This window comes from Melospiza melodia, chromosome 2 (genome assembly GCF_035770615.1).
Source record: "Melospiza melodia melodia isolate bMelMel2 chromosome 2, bMelMel2.pri, whole genome shotgun sequence".
Taxonomy (NCBI): domain Eukaryota; kingdom Metazoa; phylum Chordata; class Aves; order Passeriformes; family Passerellidae; genus Melospiza; species Melospiza melodia.
Window position 1 is genome coordinate 15838173 of NC_086195.1, and position 23820 is coordinate 15861992.

The 23820-nt window shown below is 35.5% G+C and overlaps 1 protein-coding gene across 3 annotated transcripts in view; it reads left to right on the forward strand.

Moving 5' to 3' along the window:
• RPS6KA3 (ribosomal protein S6 kinase A3) overlaps positions 1-23820 on the forward strand; it is a 73872-nt gene that overhangs the window by 45574 nt on the left and 4478 nt on the right. For 2 of the 3 annotated variants that reach the window (XM_063182608.1, XM_063182603.1), the window contains exons 8-21: positions 836-873; positions 1252-1394; positions 4489-4559; positions 8847-8935; positions 9187-9251; positions 9350-9452; positions 9638-9762; positions 11510-11635; positions 13104-13193; positions 17517-17675; positions 20734-20895; positions 21092-21168; positions 22241-22358; positions 23010-23150. In XM_063182608.1, the coding sequence (XP_063038678.1) occupies positions 836-873; positions 1252-1394; positions 4489-4559; positions 8847-8935; positions 9187-9251; positions 9350-9452; positions 9638-9762; positions 11510-11635; positions 13104-13193; positions 17517-17675; positions 20734-20895; positions 21092-21168; positions 22241-22358; positions 23010-23150 (1507 nt within the window). The remainder of the gene's footprint in view (positions 1-835; positions 874-1251; positions 1395-4488; positions 4560-8846; positions 8936-9186; positions 9252-9349; positions 9453-9637; positions 9763-11509; positions 11636-13103; positions 13194-17516; positions 17676-20733; positions 20896-21091; positions 21169-22240; positions 22359-23009; positions 23151-23820) is intronic. The other variant, XM_063182614.1, reaches the window with a different exon arrangement.

Below are 23820 nucleotides of genomic sequence, written 5' to 3' on the forward strand. Positions count from 1 at the left end.
GATGAGGGCATTGAGTGCACCCTGAGCAAGCCCACAGACAGCACCAAGTTGGGTGGAAGTGTTGATGTGCTGGTGGGCAGGAAGGCAGTGTTTGCATATGGCACTTGGGGACAGATTTTAATGGTTCCCACCATGGAAACTGCAAAGAGGAAGGGAATGGGGCCTGGGTCATGTCTTGCCCCCAGGATGAAATACAGATGGAGGAACTAAATCCATTGTGTAAAGGGTGTTACAAAATCCAGTTCTTGAATACTTTGCATGCTTTGCAATACAGTAATATTCAGTGGTAGTCAAGGACAGTTGGCATCTCTGAGAAGTGTGGCCTTTCTTGTGATTGAAGTGAAAAGGTGGAAGCCTAAGGTCTGCTCCCAGTACAGGGCCTGTGGGTCCTGTCCTTTGGTGCAACATGAGGGTATTTATTACTCAGTGTTACTTGAAGTGGTCAACATATGGTAATTACAAATTAATACCTGTTATGTATACATATGGAAACATACCTGGTATAAGAAAAATAGAACTATGTCTCTGTTTTTAACAGTTACAATACTGCTGCATGTGCTGCAATAGCCAAAACTGTTACTACATGCTGAATTTAATAAAATATTTGAATAAAACTCTAGTAAACCTGTTTCTTAATCTTTAAAAAGAAAGAGTAAAAGGAAATCAAAATGTGTAGTTTGAATGTATCTTCTAAGAATTCATTTTCTTGCATGTTTAATTCTCCCTGTCTTTGTGTATCCTCTACTGTTTATTCTCAAATATTGTCAGTATGTTTTCTGAAACAATTCTTAAGATATTTTAATTAGTTTTTAATATTGTTTTTATTATTTTTTAGCATCCTGCTTGATGAGGAAGGACATATCAAATTGACAGGTGAATAAAGGAATTGCAATACTAGGTTCATTTCTGTTTATAGTAAAATATTTGCATTTTCCTTTTGGTAAACCAGTAAGATATAATAAGTAATTTTAACTGATCAGTAATTTAGCTGTGGAAGCAAGTAGTGTAATTTGAAATTTATTTGAAATAAATAAAATCTAAATATTTCAATAAGATACCTGCCTTACAAGTATATCTGATGTTATGGACCTATGGTACTGTGGGGAGGGAAGGAGAATCCTGTAAGTCCCATATTAGCATTCAGTTGTCTATACAAATGGTAAAAGCAAAGCACACCATATTATGGTAAAAGTATCAACCATCAACATTTGTTTTTAAAAATTACATTTGGAATTACTTTTATCCTTTCAGATTTTGGCTTAAGTAAGGAGTCAATTGATCATGAAAAAAAGGCCTACTCTTTCTGTGGAACAGTGGAATATATGGCACCAGAAGTTGTTAACAGACGAGGCCATACACAGAGTGCAGACTGGTGGTCTTTTGGTGTTTTAATGGTAGGTTTCTGGCAAATGTAAATAATAGCAAAATTGTGATTTGCAAGGTCTGGTGAAACAAATCAAATACTAACCCCTAAGGTGAGCTTTACATGAATTTTAACTACAAAGGAAGTCTAAATTGTGTGAAATCAGTAACACCACAAACTTTGGTCAAGAACATAGACTAGGTTTTATATCAACACCAATAATATACCATATTTTTATTATCATTTCAATCAAATACTTTTATACTATTATAGTTTGAATGTTATGACCAAGAGAAATACAGAAGTATACAGAAAAATGCTGTCTATTCCAAGGTGGGGAAGAAATTCATATTCAAATTTTAATTTTGAATTTACATTCAAGAGGAAAAAGGTGATTGGCAACTTTCTAATTAGAATCTACAGTGTAATTACAAGTTAGTGGAATAATGACAACTGTTCAACTGTTGTTCTCACCCATCATGTTGATCTAAATGACACTGACCTGGTATGGGATATAGTTTCTCAGTTGCTTATGATGTTTCTGCAAGGGGTAAAGTTTCATGGTCAGGGAAAATATTATGTATATGGAATATGAATTGGGAAAGAATAATAGATCATGTTTGTTATTTAAGAAATGCTGAAAGACTTCTAATATTTAAAATATTTGTGTGCATTTTTGACATGGAAATTAAGCAATTGTATAAATGTATTCATTTCCTACTGCTTCTGCTACATAACTGTAACAGTACAGCTAATGCGTGTGCTTTATAGTACAAGGACTCTTGTGTCTGAAAATAGGTCATCCTATGGCTTTATGATGATTAGAATGCTGTTGTGATCTGAAAACTGACTATGTAAAAGTAGCACCTGATAACTGAACTCTCTCCAGACAAGCACACACACTCCTCACAACCTCACATTTTATCATTAAGAACAGTCAATTAAAAGATAATTACAGTGTAGTTGCAGAATATTTTGTTGTTGATAACACAAACATAATTAAACTTCAGCTTTAATTTATAAAGGTAGAAAACATAATTTGGTGTTTATCAAGTGGATATGGTGTAATTGAAAATTGCTGTAAGATGTTAGCTGTGATTGGGGTGGCTTGCACAGTCTGAAGTGCTCTGCATGTTAAATGCTTTGGCTTCTACTTTGAATACAAAAATATGACCTTAAAAACCAAATTCTTTAAAGTAATATATGAAATACAGTGCAGCTTTTTTTAGGACATATTTTTATTACTTGCATTTATAGTTTGTAATTTTCATAACAAATCTGTAAGTATCCACTTTTAACTAATTCTTAATTTCTGAGCTGATCAAAAATTCAAGTGATGATTGGTGTGGTATAAGTACACAGGAGCTAGATTGAACAGAATTTATAGCATAGAAATTGAGACTTTGAAGATATTTCAGCAAATCATTTTGCTTCTTTTCTTGTGCTGCTAGACATGAAGTATGCTTAAGCCATTGTTAGGAACTATATTCCAATTTGTCCTTTAAAACAGTGACAGTTTTAAGGGATGCCATACAAGTAAAAACATTCATTTAAAGTTTTCAGAAGCACTGAGGTACTCTCATCCCGAAATAAAACATAAGTAGGAAAGGCCAATGTTGGCTTATTCTATAAGCACTATTGGCTTATTAATGTTGGAATATAGTATTTGGGAGGGGTGACAAAGAATACACATATTGAATTGTTAATACAAGCATGTGTGCTTGTGACAAATTAGGAGCTTGTAAAAGAAACTGTATTTCATGCAAGTGTAAGTGGAGCACTCCAAATTTAGCTTTAAAAAAAAAAAACCTTTATAAGTGCACCTTATAAAAATCTTGCTAAGCCACAAACAAATTTTTTTTTATACTTACAGTTTTGGCTTATCCCTCTCACATCTTCCTGACAATTGTCCTAGGTGTTAAAGTTAAAAGTAGTCTTTTTTTCATGTTGGCATTATTATTAAATTTAATTTTTTAAATATATCAGTAAGAAATATTATCTAGACTGTAAAGTATCTACCAGTAGTGAAGATATGGCAGTAAGGAATTCAAATTTTATTTCAATAAAATGGTGTTTTAAAGAATATTATTAGTTCAACTTCATGCTCTTATTGTACATCTACAAATACTATAGTCATGCATTATTTATTCAAGTTATCCACTCAATTTTTTATGTTTAGGAGGCTGAGTGTTTGGGTCATACCAGAAAAGAGAGGAATAGAGGATACCTTGTGTTCGGGGTGACTTAAGTTTGCATAAGCTGTTCCAAGGGTTCCTTTATAATTATTTTAATTTTGATGTCATTAACTGAAGGCCATGAAATTGCATTGAACTAAATTGCTTTGCAGTCTTTAAACCAAAAAAATCCAATTTCTGCCTAGGTGCTGGCTGCCATGACTGCTGCCAGCCTGCTTTCACTGCCTCACTTAGATCTGATATCCCTGCAGCATACTGCAGTCCAACAGGAGTGCCTTTATATTTATCTATTTTTACTCAGTCACTTTCAGAACAAATCAGTATTTCAGCAGTGTCTGTTGCTTACTGCCAGGCACTGTAGAATGTGCATGCACGTACTGTGTAGCTCTTCCGTGTTCCTTCAGGCTTTATTTCCACTGTATGCATACAGTAACCACTTTTCATCATGCATGTCTTTGTCAATCAGCTAACCTTTTCCCCTTCCCAATGAAGGCTGTGTACATGCCAATTTTCACAATTTCGACCTTTTAAAAAATTTCTGCATGAGGAGAAATCATCACTAACTTTTCAAAGGAAAACCTTTTCCCCTACCCCGTCCCCTTTGTTTAAAACTAAAAATACAGTTGTACAGATCAAGTCTTCCTAGGACAAAATTTTTAGGCAGAAATTAAATACAGAACATTATAGTCTAAGTTGTTCAGATAAAAGGATGTGTAAAGCAAGTTACCAATATAGGAAAATATTTTGCAGCTTTAAAAATGGCAAAGGCTGCTCAATGTTCTTAGCAATTGAAACTGTACAATGAAGTTGTTTTGCTCAGACTTGATTGTTAACATGCATGAATTTTGGAAGGTTAAGATGCTAAGTAGTTTTGTCAAAAATTAGTTTTTGTCCAGGTAATGTAATTGATGAAAGTTTTACTCTATACAGTTTGAAATGCTCACTGGTACTCTACCTTTCCAAGGGAAAGACAGAAAAGAAACCATGACTATGATTCTCAAGTGAGTACACTCTTATTTATATATCTCATCAGGTATTCTACAGGGATGCCCTCCGGGCTGCAATATCTAATTTCTACTCCTCCCTCATTTTCAAAGGTACTGGTAAATCCTCACTCCCTATTCCATATTATTAATTCCCTTTGCTGCCTATCTAATTTGCTTCACTATTCCTCCACCATACCAGGTACAAAGGATTTCATAGCAGCTCTTTAATCTGTAATAATAACTTCTCCAACCACATGATCTCTCCCATCTTATCTCCATAATATTTTTTTAACTTTCTTATCCTTTTTGATAACATGTGCATTTTTTTTCTTGTTGGGTTTTTTTTTCCTTTGTTTAGGTTTTTGGAGGTTTTTTGAGAAAGTATTTTCACTCCTCATCCTTCTTTATCTTACCAGCTCCTCACTCTTTATATTAATGGTGCTGCCAACAACTTGCCTCCCCAGTGCTCCTCCCTTCTGTACTCTCCTATGACTTGCCTTAGCTCCAATTTTTCCCTTTGCTATTTTCAGCATTGATTTTGCATTAGTTCTATTGTGGGAATTGCTTTCCTTCATGCAGTTAATGTTCTTGTTTTTGCTTATGAAGGTCTGCTTTTTTCTTCGCCAATTCCCCACATATTCTCTGAACTAGTACAACCTGTGGCATAAATGCCCCATTTTTGGGACTGTAGCCAAACACCGTGCAAACAAGTCTGTTTCCTCATATCATAGGTTCACTTCTCTGTTTCCATCTATTTTTAACTAATAACCATTTTTTTCCATGGAAGTTCATAAGATTATCTTAGTTTTCTAATTTGTTTTCTGCTTCATTGTTTATCATTGTTCTCAGTCCTGTTAGCCACTTGTCTACCCATATATCAAAGCTGGAATTTTTTTTGCACTAAAAGCCTCTTTTGAAAAATAAATTCATGGAACTTTTAATATTTTCTCTAAATAATTAGAATGTGAAAACCACTAGAAAACACACTAATTATTTTCCTGGCTTTTGCTTTCATAATGCATACATCTTATGTTATTCTTTGGTTTTTTCTTCATTTTATTTGCAAATGTATTTAGTGATGCTAGTTTCTTCTGCTGCTTTAGCACTATGTGAGATCAAATCTTCATGTTGTGATTATTCAATGTCTTTTAACTAAAAAGTTCTATCTATTCCCAGCAAGCATAAACTCCTTCTGACCATCTCCTATTTACAAGAAGCTAGTCTGAGATAATTCTGCTGCACTCTCACTTGCTTCAGGAGCCATGCATTTTTTTCTGTGTGTCTTATGAGTCATATCTTTCTCTTCTCTTTGCCTGCATGTGGCTCTGCCCTGTTCCTCAACAGTCTTTTCACTGTTGCTATAAATATCTTCTGTATTCAGCTGCCATGTAGAATATCCTTGCATTTCTCCAGGTAATTGACATTCATAGTCATTCATAGCCCAGAGAGTGGTGCTGAATGGAGTGAAATCCAGCTGATGGCCGGTCACAAGTGGTGTTCCCAAGGGGCCAGTCCTGTTAAACATCTGTATCAACAACCTGGACAAGGGGATTGAGTGACAGTTTGCAGGTGCCCCCAACCTAGATAAGAGGGAATATGGATCTGCTGGAGGGTAGGAAGGCTCTGCAGAGGGATCTGGACAGGCTGAATCAATGGGATGAGGCCAGTAGGATGAGTTTCAGTGGGGCCAAGTGCCAGGTCCTACACTTGCATCACAACAGCCAGGCTTAGGGAAGAGTGGCTGCAAAGTTGCCTGGCAGAAAAGCACCAGGGAGCTTGGTCAATAGCTGCTGAACATAAACCAGTGTGTGGCCAGGTGGCCAAGAAGCCAAATGGCATCCTGGCCTGTGTCAGCAATAGTGGGGCCAGCATGACCAGGGCAGGGATTGTCACCTGTACTCAGCATTGGTGATGCTACACCTCCTGTGTCTAGTTTTGGGCTTCTCACTGTGAGCACGCTGAGGTGCTGGAGCGAGTGCAGAGAAGAGCAGTGGAGCCAGTGAAGGGTCTGGAGCACAGATTCTGTGAGGAACAGCTGAGGGATCTGGGTTTGTTTTTTCTGGAGGATGTGCAGGGGTCACCTTTTCGCTCTACAGCTCCCTGAAAGGAGGCTGTAGCCAGGTGGGGGGTCGGTCTCGTCTCCACAGTAAGAAACAATCAGATGAGAGGATCATGAGTGTACTGTGGGAGGTTACAACTGGATATTGGGAAAAATTTCTTCATTAAAAGGGTTGGAACAGGCTGCCCAGGGAAGTGGCTGATTCACCATCCCTGGAGGTTTTATAAAAAGGTTGTGGCACACAGGGATATGGTTTAGTAGTGGACTGAGTGGTGCTGGCTTAATGGTTGGACTTGACAGTCTTAAAGGTCTTTTCCAACCTAAGCAATTAGAGGTTTCTATGATTCTGTAATTACTTTCAGTTTTCATTTGAGACTATATCTCTTAATGAGATACAACTTCTTTCCAGCTTTTTCACCTTCTAGTCTTCGCAATTGTTAATGGTTTCAAATAGCTGCACAGAAAGTGTGCTATGATGGAAAGATATTTTACCCTCTTTGAATGTTCCATATTCTTATTAATATTATCTTGCATAGAAGTGTTTTTCTTTTGGTCATAAAAGCAGCTGAAAACCAGAAGATATTTTGAAGTATTTTCTGATTAAGTCCACACTTTTTTTCTGGTCTGTGTTTTCTTTTTATTTTCCACATACGTAGTATATTTTTCCTTAAATTTTCCATTAAACTTTAAAATGGACAGGTGTGCATATGAATTCTGTTTTCCATAGTGTATATTTACAATATATTGCTTTTCTTAGCTTCTGTTCCCAAAAATCTACGGAAAATGCATTCTTCTTACAACATATTTTTTCAAGGGTTCTTTATTTCTTACAACATTATCAAGAGAAATTTTTGTTTATTCTTGTGTGTTTTACGTAAAACTGGGAAACCCTGCAGTTTGAAGAAATCATAGGTCACTGCAACAAAGTTAAATTTTTAAACATTTTTCTCCTTTACTTAAGAGATATCCCTTCATATAAAGTTTTGCCATTGTCCATCAGGAATGTCGGAAAAAAATTGCTGTCACTCATGTAGTTGCATAATATAAGAACTCTGAGGACCTGGTAGTTGCCTTTGCTTCTCCTCTGCCATGTGCCTGGTACAGGATTTTGTGAAAGGTGGTGGTGCATGGCAGTCAGGAAGAGTTGGATGGCCCACTGCCCATTCCTCCCCTCCACTGGTGGCCTTCATCTGTCTGTAGTATGTTATTGAAGAGTCCAAAGAAGCCAATATTTTTCTGATTTTTTCCTCCCTGCCCTAGCTTTTTTCATGCTGAAAGGAATGGAAAATTTACTAAGTTCTAGGTTGAAAGTGGTTGAAATAGTGAATCAGTGGCAACACATTTGCATTTAGACAAGTGATACCAATGTGAATATCTACAAATACCTGGAATATAAGACAAATCAAGTTCTGATTGAAACACAGAGCTTGTGTCGTGGACTGTTACAGAAAAATACAAGCTACAGGTTGAATTAGTGATGGAACGGAGGAAATTATATCCCTCTTTCCCATTATCATAGTTACAAGAAAAAGTAAGACCTAGTAACAGTGAGAGAATGAAGACTCAACATTAAATGGCAAGGAAGAAAATATGATAAGGATTACAAAACAAAATGAAGTTAAAGTACAAAAATTTAAATCTAAAAATTCAAGGCTGGCAGATTGTAAAAGTATTATTTGAAGTAGATTGGGGAGGGGAGAAAAAGGAAAAGAGGAGTGGGATTTTATTGTTTGGTTTTTTGGGGTTTTTTTACCAGCTAATCCTGCACGATCTGTCCTACCTTAATTGAATTTCTGTTTTCTAGTTTGTTTCCTGGGTTATCTTGATGTGTGTCATAGTGTGGTACTTTTCTTAGTCCTTCTATTAGATAACTATCAGAATACTTTGTTTGGTGTCATTTGCTAGTAACTGGACCTATAAGTGGATCAAAGCATATTATGGAAATGTACAAGTTTATAAACTGCTGTTCTCTAGCTATTCTTCTCTACATTTTCCACCTTTTTTTCCACTTAAGTTCCTGAGTCATTACTGAAAATACTATACTACTTTAAAAAAAAATTAAAAACCCAAACATGTTTACATGACTGACAGCACTTTTGCTCTGTATCTGATGTCTGAAGGCAATTTCTCAGTGATGCTACTTCATTTATTATGGACTTGTTGAATGGCAAAGGACAGGGGGAATGCAGAGTTAATTCTTACCTAGGTATGTTTGTATGCTATTAATTATTTTTATTCTCTAGGGCCAAACTCGGAATGCCCCAGTTCTTGAGTCTTGAAGCACAGAGCCTCCTGCGAATGCTCTTCAAAAGAAACCCAGCAAACAGATTAGGTAAAGTTTTTAGCAGAATATTTTAAATTTGATCATAATATTCATAACATCAGTGGTCATTAAAGTGACTAAAATTTTTTCCTATGTAAAATAGACTTTAAAGGAAGAATGTAGTTTGCCCTTCAAATATTATAATTTCTGCTAGTCGTACAGCTAAAATTAATGCAGAAGGAATAAGAAATATAATTTTGCTAGCCATTCCTTTGACCAAAAAGAAAATAATTCAAAGACATTTTTCTTCCTTATAAAAGGAGCAGGTCCTGATGGAGTAGAAGAAATTAAGAGGCATGCATTCTTTTCCAAAATAGATTGGAATGTGAGTATTTAATTAAAAATCAATCCAGTAAATTTCTTGGTTAAGTCTTTTATGGTATCATGTAACTTTTCCACTTCAAATTTGTCCCTTCTCTTCAGAAATTGTACCGGAGAGAAATTCATCCTCCTTTTAAACCTGCAACTGGCAGACCTGAAGATACATTTTATTTTGACCCTGAATTTACAGCAAAAACTCCAAAAGGTAAAGAGATAAGAATGAGAGAATTTACATATTCAAAAGATTGAATTTGAATTTCAGATTTTTTCATTCAAAATTTGATAGAAATTGTTGTCTTCATAACTTCAAGGTGCTACCAAAATTTCAGTATTTAATCTCATATCTACGTGTTAAAGAATCTGCTTGTAAGTAGATGATGTATTTTTCAGATTCACCTGGTATTCCACCCAGTGCTAATGCACATCAGCTTTTTCGGGGATTTAGCTTTGTAGCTATTGCATCAGATGATGAAAGCCAAGCAATGCAGACAGTTGGAGTGCATTCAATTGTCCAGGTGAGTACATCTAATAAAAAAAAAAATCAATGCTATCTCTTGGTGGATGGATTGTTTCCTTGTCACAGAATGAAGTATCATGACAAAATCGTTGTCATCTTTTGGACAAGAAAAGTAAAGATCAGATTGTTTCATCCAAACAAAATCTCTGAAGGTACAGGACCTGTATAATTACCTAGCAGCTACAGCTTCAAACATGCTTTTAAATGAAAACCTTATACTGTATGTACTGTATTAACTCTTTAATGTCAAGCCATAATTATAAGGTGGAGTAGAATAACAGATATATTGATTTACTGGTTTTTTCCCCCATACATGAAAATGTCAGTTGACTCCTGCAATGCAGTAGTAGGAGGCACTGGACTATGATTGTGATTTGTCTCTGGATGTTCTGAACTGCTGGAATCCTGTCCCAGGACATGTTCTGTCCCTCCTAAGCCACTTGAAGTTAGTTAGCTAATCTCTCTTTTTGTGACTGGTATCAGTGCATGATACAAGTCAGTGTTACAGTGCACACTCAAGCTTTGGCTTCCTTGATGTGTTTGGATGACCCCAGCGGAGTCTCCTGTATTAATAATTGTGAGGTTATCACCTAGAAAAGGAGACCTGTGTAAAAATTGTATTTCTCCCTCCTCTCTCTTCTTTTAATAATTACTGACTCATAAAAACCAACTCATGATCCAAATTGTGTTGAAAACTTCTTAATGTAGGTAGGAATAAATTATTGGATTTACTATTAGATTTATTTGTATGATTTGGTTTATTTGTATTTTTCAGTGCACTGGTATTTTGCAAATGTCTGAGAAAATTGTAAAAAACCCAGAATTTATAAAGAATGTGAATGGCCCTTGTGTTTCATTAACACTGTCATGTCTAGAATTGTCACAACATGCTTTTCTACACATTACAGTTTCATGTATAATATTTTTTTAAATATAGCTTTAGATCCTTTTTTATTCTCCAGAAGCTTTCTGATTTGATATATACATCAGAATTATTTCTGATCCTGGCATCTTGCTAGAAGTTTCTGAAAGCTTCTCTGTGCTGCTTTATTTCTATGTAGTTTTGTAGATGGCATTATTGCTCTTTGTATATGGTTTCCTTCTCTTGTAAAGATCTGTTTCTCTGCTGCCTTTCCTCTGTGCTCCTCAACAACTTCCTCACTCCTATTTCCTCTTTTCTGTGCTGCAGGATACCCAGATGGTTTCCTGCAAATGCTTTGCATCCTTTGCACAAACTCCATACACTAGAACACCATTTCCTTCCCTTACAAGAGTGAGCACTTGTCCTCCTTTCAGCTTTTTATTTCTGTGAAAGGATTTTTGACTGCTATTCCATGCAATTCCAACCAATCTGATTCTATTCAGTATGTCTGAATTTTCCAGCTGCCATTCTGTCTATTCAGATAATAAAAGCAGCGATACTTCTTTACCATTGTTGTATCACTATTTTATCTTGAAGTCTTCTGGTTTGGAGTTTCTATCTTTAAATTAGTAAAGCAGCAATCAGAAAAATAAAGCCATCAGTTTCTAAAATAGAGTGTGCATCATTTACAGCATGTGTAATATATAATTTATCTTATAGTAAGTTTGAACAGAAGATTTTGGGGATTTTGACCACTTTCACCTAGTAGAGTCATCAGTTAAAATTTTAAGCAAATCAATAGGAATTTTTTAAAAGTTATTTTAATAAAAAAAATCAGTTACACATTGAGAATATTCATTAATTGATAATGTTATTTTGGTAGCAGTTGCACAGGAACAGCATTCAGTTTACTGATGGATATGAAGTAAAAGAAGATATTGGAGTTGGCTCTTATTCTGTCTGCAAGAGATGTGTTCATAAAGCTTCAAACATGGAATATGCTGTAAAGGTAATTATTTTGTTACAAATCACACTTTTCAGATTTTAGCATTGGGCATCTTTTATTTGCCATAGAGAAACACAGAGATTAAGATTAATTTTTTTAATGTAAAAATATTTTATGTGCAGCTATAAAAATAAATTCATAAATTCTTAAATGGGTAAGGAGTTCATAGCAGTCTTCAGTCTACTATAACTTCCAGAATAACTTCAGCTGTTTTGGCTTCCTGGTTTTCAGCAAGGTATTTAATGTTGTTTTTGTTATTCTCTGGGGCTTTCTAGCACTTCTTTGAAGGCATTAAATTCTCACTTGGAATCAGTAGATTTCCCAGAACTGCAATGATAAGGTTTTCTATCTTTCTGTGTAATTACCTAGGACCAAATGGTTGCTATGAAAGCAAGAGTATGGATTAGCAGACTTTATAAGCGAAGAAAAAAAAAAGCAGTCTTTAAATCATATTTAAATCCTATTCTGTGGGGCAGTTCTCTTTTTGAATTGTTGAACAGCTTAGTACTTAATTATGTAAAATACAAAGATTAATTAAGTATGTAGATTGCCTCCTCTAAACCTTCCAGTTTTAATCTGGTACTTAAATACTTTATTTTATTCTGGTTCTGGCCAGGAACAGATTTGACTTCTGTCCTTTCAATTTGAAGTAATTTCTTGAAACTGCAAGAAGGTCCTGGCATAGCTGATAATTCCCTCAGCTATAACATTTGTTGTGAAGATTCACTTGCTTTTCTATTGCCTCTGTTAGGGCATTTTTTTCCTCAAGGAATCTTGAAAAAAAGAATTTGATACCAGTATCTGATGTGTTAGCAGGGGATGGGTAGCAGTATGGGCATAAGGGTGAAGGGCTAACATAACAATGGAAGAGACATTATAGAAAATTCTGCAGTTCAGGAGAGGAAAAAAGTGAGAAGAACAAGAGTACATTTAAGTAGGGTAAATGTTATTTTGCTTGTTTGAACAAGGTGAACTTGAGAGCCAGAGATTCAAATGGACTTTTGTAATGAATGTGTTTGAATTAACTCTGAGAGATTTTTATTTTTACTAATTTTTTTGTTCTCTTTCTCTCTTGCTTTCTTTTACTGCACCAAATGTTTGAGATTAGCATTGTGAAAATCTGTTGATTAGCATCATCCAACCAGTATCTCGTGTTAAATTATAAACTTCCCATTTTATTAAATAATGGATCACTGAAGTCTTATCTGCTGAACAGCCTTGCATTATTTATCACAGCCAAAGAGGTTAGGTCACTTATCCTCTGAAATCATTTTCAAAAGAAATTTTTTCATTTTTCCCAACATTTTCTGCTTTGCCTTGCTTTTCCAATTTATCAAACTTGGTTTTGGTTATAATCTCTGCCTTTTGCAACAATAAATACTACTTAACTGTTCATGCTAATAAGCAAACCAAAGCATTACACTAGATTCACAAAAAGAATTATGCCCATTTCTGTATGTGCTCTTAACAGATTATTGACAAGAGCAAAAGAGATCCAACAGAAGAGATTGAAATCCTGCTGCGCTATGGACAGCATCCAAATATTATCACCCTGAAAGATGTAAGTGGTGTTTTAAACACATCCTTTAGTGTATTACAATTCCGAATAACTTCTAATTTGAGAGATGAGAAGCTACATATTTTAGATTTATGTTCATGTTTTTCAGTATTTAAATATAAAACAGTGCAATTTATTCAGTAGTATCTAGGTTTTTACTGGGATGTCTGTGTTTTCTTTTAAAGATGCATATATTGTGATACAGCGTTATTCTAAGGAGTCAAATAATTCATCCTTCATAAATTCTAGCAAGAATAATTTATTTAATGTTGGCTGTGTTTTTAAAGGCTCAGGGAAGTTTTTTGATTGCTTAGTTAACTTTAAATCTGATTTCCCTTACATAAATCAGAAGCAATTTTATTATATAACAAAGGACTTATTGTTAGCACAGTACCCAAGGTATTTTTCATGGACAGTAGCAAGTATTACTCAAGTAGTATTACTACAAGTAGTAGACAAAATCTTTCCATGTCCATGGTTTTCACTGTTTTTTATCTTTATCTGGCCTCTGTATGAACACTATCTAGGTATTTTTTCCTTCTGTTATTTGCTCTGACCATGGACTTTGTCCATAAAAAGGAAGGAATAATATAAGCTGGGAGGTAGAGGGTTTTCATAGTGAACAGTATATTCTGATGACCTAACTGAAAAAGAAAATTGTCTCCTTGGTTATTCATTGAAGAGGATTAAAAATTAAAAAGGCGTATGCTTAATGACTTTCTTAGACTGCAGGGAAATATTCTGGTCCCCCAAACCAAACCTCAGGCAAAACAGCAAACCATTTCCAGGAAGCTGAGCTCAACTGAAAGGAGATTGCCAGACATTTTGAAGCCATTAAAACAACAGCATCTCCAAATGCTGTGGAGATGAGCACTAGAGAACTCTGCATGAAGCTGATCTGTTATAATCTGTCTTCACTTTATTGATATCATACTGTTTGGCCCTTTCTTGGGCAGAGAAAATAAGGTAGATATTCAGGGAAGCCCACCAGGGAGCTTATCTTCTTGTAAGCAAGATGCCACAATTACAGTCCCACTTTCTGTTCTGTTTCATGTGGGTGCACAGTAAAGCAACCTGGAAGGAGCTGTGCTGAACAGAACCCGCATCAGCATTCATGGTGCTTTTAGTGCTGCATGCTGGGCTCATGTGTTATTTTAATTCATAACACAGCTTATGCTATTTAAGCAGGAACACAAACATGAGAATGTGAGCACTTAACCTGAACTTAAGCATGATGAAAATTTTACATTGAGAACAGAAATCCAGGCAGTCTTAAACAGCTGCAATATATGCTGAATTATCTCACTCTGTAATTAATCTTTTATTATCATCAGTCATCTTCCAGCAGGAACCATCTTTCATGCACAGCAACAGCAACACACAAATAGGAGAACTACCAAAAAAAACCTCCTTAAGCCCACAAAGGGAGAAAGGCTGTAATTCTCACTCACTTCTGCTTCAAGATCAGTTCCCCAAGCAAGATTATGGAAGGATGTAAAGAGATGTAGAATTCATATGTAATAGAATCTTGTGTAAATCTGTAAGAATTTGGCATTAAGTTTTTCTTGTCCTAATGCAGACCCATGGGGCAGATGGCTTGCATACCCCACATTATAGTGGTGTGCTATTGCAGCTTTTAGACAAGATAAGGAGCATTTTGCCTTCAGGTCTCAAACTCTAGAGCACCATTGTATACCAAACTCTAGAGTACTATTCTAAAAATAAAACTCACTGTTGATTTCCTCATTTTTTCATTTAGTTCCACATCAAGAATGAAATGTTTCTAATCTGAAGTGCCAAAATAAAATATTTCAGTATTTAAGTGCCGGCTTTGGAAATTATTATTCTGCAAGAAACAACTTCTGTCTTTTCTTCTATTTCAAGAAGGAACGCAGCAATATTTGAATTTTGCTTCAGATGGAAGTTTTCATTCTTGTTCAGCCTTTTTATGTAATTTAATTCTGAAGGTGTTTGGATTGAAACAATGGATATTCAAGAGACCAAATTCTTTCTGCAGTGCACAGTCCTCTGGGGATTTTCCTTCTGATTGTTATCAGTGGTCTTTTTCAGTTACACAGTATATAAACAAAAGGAGCTATATTGTGCTAATTCAGATATCCTTCTTATCCAATATCCTGCCTCTGACAGAGGCCCTTGGTGCATGCCTAGGAAACAGTGTAAGAAGGGAGGAAGCACACAGCTTCCAACAAAACATTACCTAGAAACTTCCTGTGCCAGACCATTATAAGTATTGTACCCTTTTTATGTAATAGTTACTGTTCTGTAACAGAACTTTTGTCCTGCTTTGAGTTACTTAAAGCATTGCCTGAAGAATCTTTTCAGAAACATTTTAGAAACCTGAATACAAGATATCCAGTCTCCCTGTCCAAGTGCTTATTTATGATTTCAAAATACCTCATAATATGTCTGTAAAATCTTACTTCCCTTGGCAAAAACCTTGATTTCTTTCTCCCTTGCATTATGTTTTGTTCATACGCCTACATCTGTTTCTCACTATAGTTTCTTCCACTTTACCTTGTAGAGCAAACATAATGACTGACCTCTGGCTTGTGCTCAGAGTTAATTTTAAAAAGTAGTGTCACATTTGTGATCTTAGCCTGATACTGTCCATCTGTGAAGAAAACTTGAGCAGTATTTATTCAAAAACAACTTTAGTTGGTAATACCATTAGAGGATGGTAAAACAACTTAAGTTGGTAATACCATTGGTGCAAGGGGAATGGTTTGTTTGGGGTGAGTTATCTGTAGGTTTTTTTGGCTGGCAGACAGGACCAGCAGATAAAATAGTAATCAAATGCAAATTTTGCTTAAATTCAGCAATACTGAGATGTGTATGCTCTGTCATGTCAAATGAAACAAGCTGATCTCCTCATGTCATACCAGGATTAGAGGAAGCATGCCTATAAAAAAAATCCAGTTTTGTATCTAGAATTAGATAATTCTGCTTTTTAATACTGTGTTATATTTAAAGTCTTAATACAAACACATTCAGGTGCTCAGCTATTTAATGGGGGAAAAATTCCTGTTAAATGAGAGCACAGAAACCCATCATGTCTTCATCTCCTTACGATCGTAAGCTTGTAAGGCCCACAGAATTATTTAGCATTCTTTTTCTTTTAATTTGCTGAGAAAATAAATCCTTTTAGTATTGTTAGGAGAAAAAAATTTTGATGCTTAGAACTTTATTAGCAACTTTTTCCCAGGTAGCTTAAGACCAGGGAATTGGGATAAAAACTTCTTCTTTTATTCTTATTTTCTGTTACTTAGCTGATATCTATTCCTGACTGTATTTTACTATAATTTTGATAATTGTTTCTACTTAAACACAAGGAGTTTTTTATTTCACACATTTTACTGAAAATAACAATTACGACATCCCCATAAAAGTAGGTTGAAAAAATTAAAGGGAACAGTTTGTAAAAGATTTCACTAAAGCAGGAATGGTTTCTGGATTAAATTGGAACTCCAAGCCCAGGGTGGATGGGGCTTTGAGCAACCTGATCTAGTGAAACATGCTCCTATGGCAGAACGTTGGGACTAGATGATCATTAAGGACACTTTTAGCCCAAGTCTGTGATTCTGTGGAAGTGGAACTGAAATGAAATGCTCAAGTGTTAGTACCTTAAATGTGCTTTGGTATCACTCAGTCTATAGTGCCCTCTGGTGAGAATGTAAAGAATTCTCAAATGCTTCCCTGGATGATAAAATCCATGCAAAAATTGAGCCATTTTCCGTAGAAGTAAGGGATAAAATATGCTTCTTTTAATACTTTTAGACTTTGTCATAGTCTTCATATGCAGACTGTTGTATAACTTTTAGGTGTTTTTCACTGTTCACAGTGGCTATTTCAGATAAATTTTGATTATTTTTTCCTTTTTTTTTTGTCTGACTGTTGGCATGATCTCTATTTATATTTTTAATTTAGTGCAATAATTGCTGCTTGAACTAGCTCTGGTTTTGCCTAATTAGACCAGTTTCCATTTTTTGCTACTTAATTTTTCATGTCTGGTTTCCTTTGTTGTAGTGAACCTGTGTGGGGGAAACTACCTGTTATTTATATTTTATCTTTAAACACTTTCATGCTAGTATTTCTATGTTATTTTGGTACAGCATTGCCTTTTTGTGGCTGTTTTGTGTTCAGTTCTGAAGATGCACAACATTTGGATATAACATGTGGGTTATGAAATCAGGGGAAAACAATTGAAGAAAACAGCTTGTGGACACACCTGCACTATCTCTATGTGCTTCACAGAAGACAGCAGAGAATAAATGTTTTGAAGTTTAAAATTTTTTGTACTTTTTGCAGGTGTATGATGATGGAAAATATGTATATGTAGTAACAGAACTTATGAAAGGAGGAGAACTGCTGGATAAAATTCTTAGGCAAAAATTTTTCTCAGAACGAGAAGCTAGTGCCGTTCTGTTCACAATAACAAAAACGGTTGAATATCTGCACACACAAGGGGTAAGTTTTCATCTCAGACAAAATGGTTTCTGCCATTGAAAGCTTCTCTTTCAGAAGCATGAACTTGTATCTTGATACATTCTTCTGTGTGGTAATTAAGTAGTTTTTGGTAAACAATTACATTGCAGCTGGAATTTGTGTTGAAATCAAAACTTTCCTTATCAGCTCTGTATGTGTTCGGATAACTGAGATGATGCAACTGTTTCTGTTGTTCTTTATGCAGTCTGTCAGCAGTTCTGTGGAATATGCAGATAATTACTAACAGAGAGGATATGAGGGAAAGAAAGTCCAAGAAGAAGTGCTAGGACCAGTGTTGTTGTATAGCCATGGGACTTAATGCAACTTCAGTCTTGTCCTGTGACATACACTGAAAATTTGTTTTCCACCTGTCATACTTGAAACTCCTTTGACTTCTTGGTTTTGAAGAACACGGTTTATGACTTGTAACTCTGGTGCCATAGGGTCAGGAACTTGTAGGAGATAGAAAATTAACACTTTGGGAAATTAATTTGGAGACAGAAGAAGTAGTTCAAATATAGAGAAGGACAATGTGATAATTGCATGGCAAGAAAGTCAAGTTGCGTTGCATTTTTAAGTAAACAAGAAAAAGGGGAGAAAAAGCAGAAAATAAAGGTGCAAGCAAAAAGTTAAGCTGCTAATACATGATGTTGTTACCCAAGAAAAGATGCTTTTTGGAATATATAGTATTCAAATTATTTTAAATAACAAAGAATTCAGTACATACTGTCACGGCTGGAAGCTATTATTTCAGAAAACTTATGATCAAAGTTATCTGGTATCTCATTCTGTGATTCATCACTCCAGTCACTTTCTCATGTGTGTGGTTTGGTTTTTGAGCCTGTGTGCACAGATTATAGTCCTTGGCCAGCAGCACCCATGGGAATTATGATCAAACCTTGATACCTCTGTATGGAAATACACATAATAGAATAACAAATCATAGCTTGGTTCATTCTTGTCACATGTGGCTAAAAGATACCCAGAGTCCTTGCATCAAGTAAGGGATTTTAGGGATTTTAGTTTCTTTACTGTAGATATCCATAAATATTGACATTTTAATTTGTATTACACCACACACACTTTGGAATGTTTGCTTTTGTAAATTTGCAAGTCTTACATTAAGTACACCTCCACAGCAGAGCTGTCCACATATGTAAATAGTGGGCACTTCAGTAGTCTAATTCTTTTTTTTAAGAGTCTCTCATATCTTCAGTGGATTTTCCTGTTGAAACTCCTTTGGACAATGGAGGAGCTTATTTGAATATGGTATTAGGTAATATCTGGTTTGACAGTCTCTGCATCTGTGTGTAGTCTCCACAAGCCTTCCAGGAAGAGTTTCCTCATGGAAATTTACCTTTGGGAAAACAGCTTAACATAGGAAGGTGTTTCACTTATTCTTTGACATAAACATTCTGGTTGCTTGGGAAGTAGTGGTTTAATTTGAGCAGCACTCTTACACTTACTTGTCCTCCTACTTGAGCCTTGCTTCCCCTTCTTCCAAAAAAAGCATACAACTCAAGCAGACTGTTCTAGAAACTGCCAAATCCTCAGCTCTGTGCTGCTTCCATTGCTCACTTCTTCCTTTCTACCCCTTTTAGAATCTCTTTCAAAACCCTCCCAGATCATCAACAAGACTAAAACTGGTTGGTTTTTTTTTATTTGCCTCTTGGAGCAGTAAAGGTTGTTTCACTTATCAGGAACTGATTCTCTCGTACACTGACATCTCAGGCCAGGATGTTCCCCTTAACACCCACTGTTCCCAGTCAAATTCTTTAATATCATTTGTAAATTTCAGCTTACAGGGTGCTTATTTCCATACTTTTAGGTACTTGGTTTGTTAAATCTGAGAACTGCATGGGATTTGCATGCTGGAGAAGTCTCTGCTAAATAGACTTAATGTGTTAAATGGCTTTGCAGTGTGCATGACCCTCTGCACTCTTACCCCTTGGTCTCATACCGCTTTCCTGAAACACTGCTAGGTTTGGATGAGTGTGTTGAGCTTCTAATTTCTAGATGTCACTTACTTGCAGAAGTCTGGGGGTATCTTTTTGTTCTGATGTGATTATGAAATATTTCACAATCTCTTCTGTTTCAATTTAACCATGAAAAGCTGTGTTTAACATTAATGAAACACACAGCACAACAAGGAAGATAAAGGCCCTCATGTTCTGCTTCAATATTTAAAGGAGGACACTTAGATCCACTCTGCTTCCTTACAGTGGTATATACCCTGTTCTTTACAGAGAGCAAAGTCTCTGGAGGCTTGAGGCTGTCTAATCTTGTGAAGAAAATATAGCAGGTCATCTGATTTCAAAGACTGTCCTTGTGCATTCCAGGTTTTAAGGCTTGTTATCACATAGCTTTAAATTCTGCCAGAACATGGCAGCTCCTCCAGTCTTGTCAAGCATTTTACATCTTGAGTCCCTGCAAAAGCAGCCCTTGGGAACCAGTACAGGTTTTTTTGGTACTTGGAGAATACCCTTTGATACTTCGTTGGGTTGTTGTTGTTGTTATTGTTATTGTTATTATTATTATTCCTTCTTAATCAGGCTTTAAGTGTTTTTCTGAGATTAATTCAGACTGTCTGAATGAAGAGAATGGAATACAGAGTTACTCCATTAGTAACTAGTCTGTGGTTACATAGCAAGGTGGCACATCCGCAGCTATGGGCATCCCTGACTCCAAAAGATATTAGAAACCAAAGGTTCTGATTTAAAGAGCCTGGTAGTTATGCATGTTAAAAAAGAAATACATTATTCAACCATTAGAAGAGACATCTGGAACTGTCTGCACAAATAAATTAGAGTGGCAGGGATGTCGGGAGGGGGTTTTACAGTTAAGAGTTTCCAAATTAGAATTTCTTTGCTCCAGACATCATGGAGCATCAAAACACTGCAGCTGTTGGTGGAAGCTGGAACTCTGGAAACTGAGCATGCTGATGGGAGACTTAAAATTAAGTATCAAAATTGTCAATTAAAATAAAAAGCTTTTCATGTGTTTAGCTTACTGTATTTAATGGTTTCTTTTTTTTTCTTAGGTTGTTCACAGAGACCTAAAGCCTAGCAATATTCTTTATGTTGATGAATCTGGTAATCCAGAATCAATTCGAATTTGTGACTTTGGCTTTGCAAAACAACTGCGAGCAGAAAATGGTCTTCTGATGACTCCATGTTACACAGCAAATTTTGTTGCACCAGAGGTAAAACACAGGATAGTTTATATGCCTTGATAGATTTTACTGGGATTTTTTTGCTAGATGGATTTTTTGTTGTTGTTCTTATGTAACAAGTAGAATCACTCTGTAAACAGTAAAAATTTGAAATTTTCCCATTTTTATAGCATAATCAAAACATTTCTAAGCATTTTTTTTCCAAAAAAATATTTGTCTCCCTCAGGTTTTAAAGAGGCAAGGTTATGATGCTGCATGTGACATATGGAGCCTTGGTGTTCTGCTTTATACCATGCTCACTGGGTAAGGGTGATTATAATTTGCTTTGCTGTAGAATACCAAACCAATGCAAACAAAACCAGTAATAAATTTAGGCCCATTGTTACAGATGTTTCTATCAAAGCAGTGCTTAATCTCATCTTTGGGGGTTGAGAATATGCTTTGCCTTCAGTAAAATCCAAGTTTTAAGGGACTGATGTGAAAAAATCTTTGCTTCTATTGTCTCCTCTATTTTAGGGTTTTAATTTCTGCTTAAAGGTGATTTTGCAGTAAAAATTTATTGTTTCATGTGAAAATTAAAAGACAGATTAAGCAGCATATATATTGAAGAAAATATAAGTTGCAAATACAATTACAATGCATTAAAGCATGTTTGTGTGCAAAATCCAGCCACTGAATGTTTGAAGTGATGCAGTTAGAATATAATAAATGCAATAGAAAGGCATTTGTATATGCAACAGAAATGAATTGTATAAAAGCTTATAAGGATTTCAACTATGGTACAAGGAGTTCAAAATAATGTCTATTTAGCAGATTCAATAGCAACTATCTTTTTATGCTGGGTTATTCAGATTGCCACTTTGGTTAAGTGTTAACGTCATCAAAGATTTTTGTATTTTAAAATAAATGACAAACATGCTATGTTTTAAGTGAATCTCTTTTTTGGTTGGGGACATTCTGATAGCAAGAATATGTATAGTCAGGCAAGGAAAACTGGTGCACCTTTCTTCCTGTGGCATTAAACCAGCAGTCATTCTTTCTCAGACATTTAGATTTACAACAGAATGGATTGTTTTAGTACTTCACTAAATTATGAAAGCTTAAGGAATACTTTCTGTAATTCAGGAACCACCAGTATTTGAACTGCTATAGAAAAATCTGCTTTTCAGACCAGATACAGAGGAAATACATGCAATAAGAACACATCTGTGCCACACAGATAGTCAGTGCCATGTATTTTCATATGTTAAATAAATTATTTTTACAACTGTTTGACTGTTTGTTGCCTATAATTATGTTGAACTTGCAGTCAGATTTATAATACTGAGAGCTAGGTTATGAAAGTTGCTGACATTGAATTTGTTTGGTTAAATAGCTACACTCCTTTTGCAAATGGTCCTGATGACACCCCTGAGGAGATTCTGGCCCGAATAGGAAGTGGAAAGTTCTCCCTCAGTGGTGGTTATTGGAACAGTGTTTCAGACACAGCTAAGGCAAGTATATTTGCTTTTTCTCTTGGGGAATCAGGGATGGATTGCAATGTAACATTGTTGATTATAATGTATATGTTGTATCAGAGATGATTGGTGAAGTCCCACTCATTGTTATATTAAAATACTGATCTAATCCCTTATGTGCCTAGAATTTTGTTTCTTGTTTTTGATCTGTTCATGTTTCAGCAGTCACTTGCATGTAGGAGGAAAGAACAGGTGTGACTTACACTGTAGCACTTAACAGCTTTCCTTAGAAATCGTGTGTTCTATCAGTGTTCACACACACAGTTATCCATGGTGAGGAGTGCTTTGATAAAACTTCATGTGGAAGCATGACTTTCAAAAATGAAAATCAATGAAGTATTACATTTTTGAGAATTCTGTTTTTGACAGCAAATAGACTCTGAACCTCAGTGTGCAATATCCTCTATGCCCCTTTTATATGGATGCTTCAAATGCTAACATTTTCCGTGTTTAATTGGACACCTTCCTTTTGTGTTACACTGTTAGCATTGCTGGGTGGTTTTTCACTTGTTTTAAACTGACATGATGAACATAATTTTTATACCTCTAGAATCTTTTATAGTTTGAACTATTAATCTGTTTTAAAGTTGAAATTCTGCTGTTATTTCCATTGGCCTTTGTTGACAGGACCTTGTTTCCAAAATGCTTCATGTTGACCCTCATCAAAGATTGACTGCAGCCCAGGTTCTCAGTCACCCCTGGATAGTTCACTGTGACCAGTTGCCTCAATACCAGCTGAACAGGCAGGATGCTCCCCATTTAGTGAAGGTAAGTAGATATTTTTTCAGCTTGCTGTTTAGCCAAAATCAGTGTAAACAAAAGGGATTTTGTTTTTAAGACTGGGGGAAGTACTGTGAAAAAGTTGTTACAAGTGGATGTTGCACTAAGACATAAAATGACCTTGGAATATGTAATAGGATTTAATGTGAAACCACTTACAGGTGATAAATCTAATACATTTGAAAAGAACTTAATTTTCTTGTGTTTGAAATCTATTGGGCTTACTTACACTGGAAGGTTTAAGTGCTTTTAGAAACTAACTTAAATCATTCTTCTCCAAGTGAAAGATATCTGATGACTATAGAGGAGCTGTAAAATCGTTTGCTAACTTTACAGTTTGGGGGGGGGGTACTTGCCAGTAACTGAAGGAAAACAGAATAATTTGTGATCACAGTAAAAGCTGAAGTCAAAAGGGCAGTGTTAATTACTATAGTATCACACTTCTGCACCGTGTCTGAAACAACCTGGAACTTTTTTACTTTGAATAAGCAGAGGAAAATAAAAAATAATTGAATTCTACTTCTTTGTATTCAACCTTGTTTTCAGTCCTACTTTCAAGAATCTCTTGTGCAACATAAAACGGGTCTGAAGAATATAATTAACACTCTGAGTCAGCTATTAAAAAGTTCTAGCATCCAAAACACAAGTGGGAAGTGGG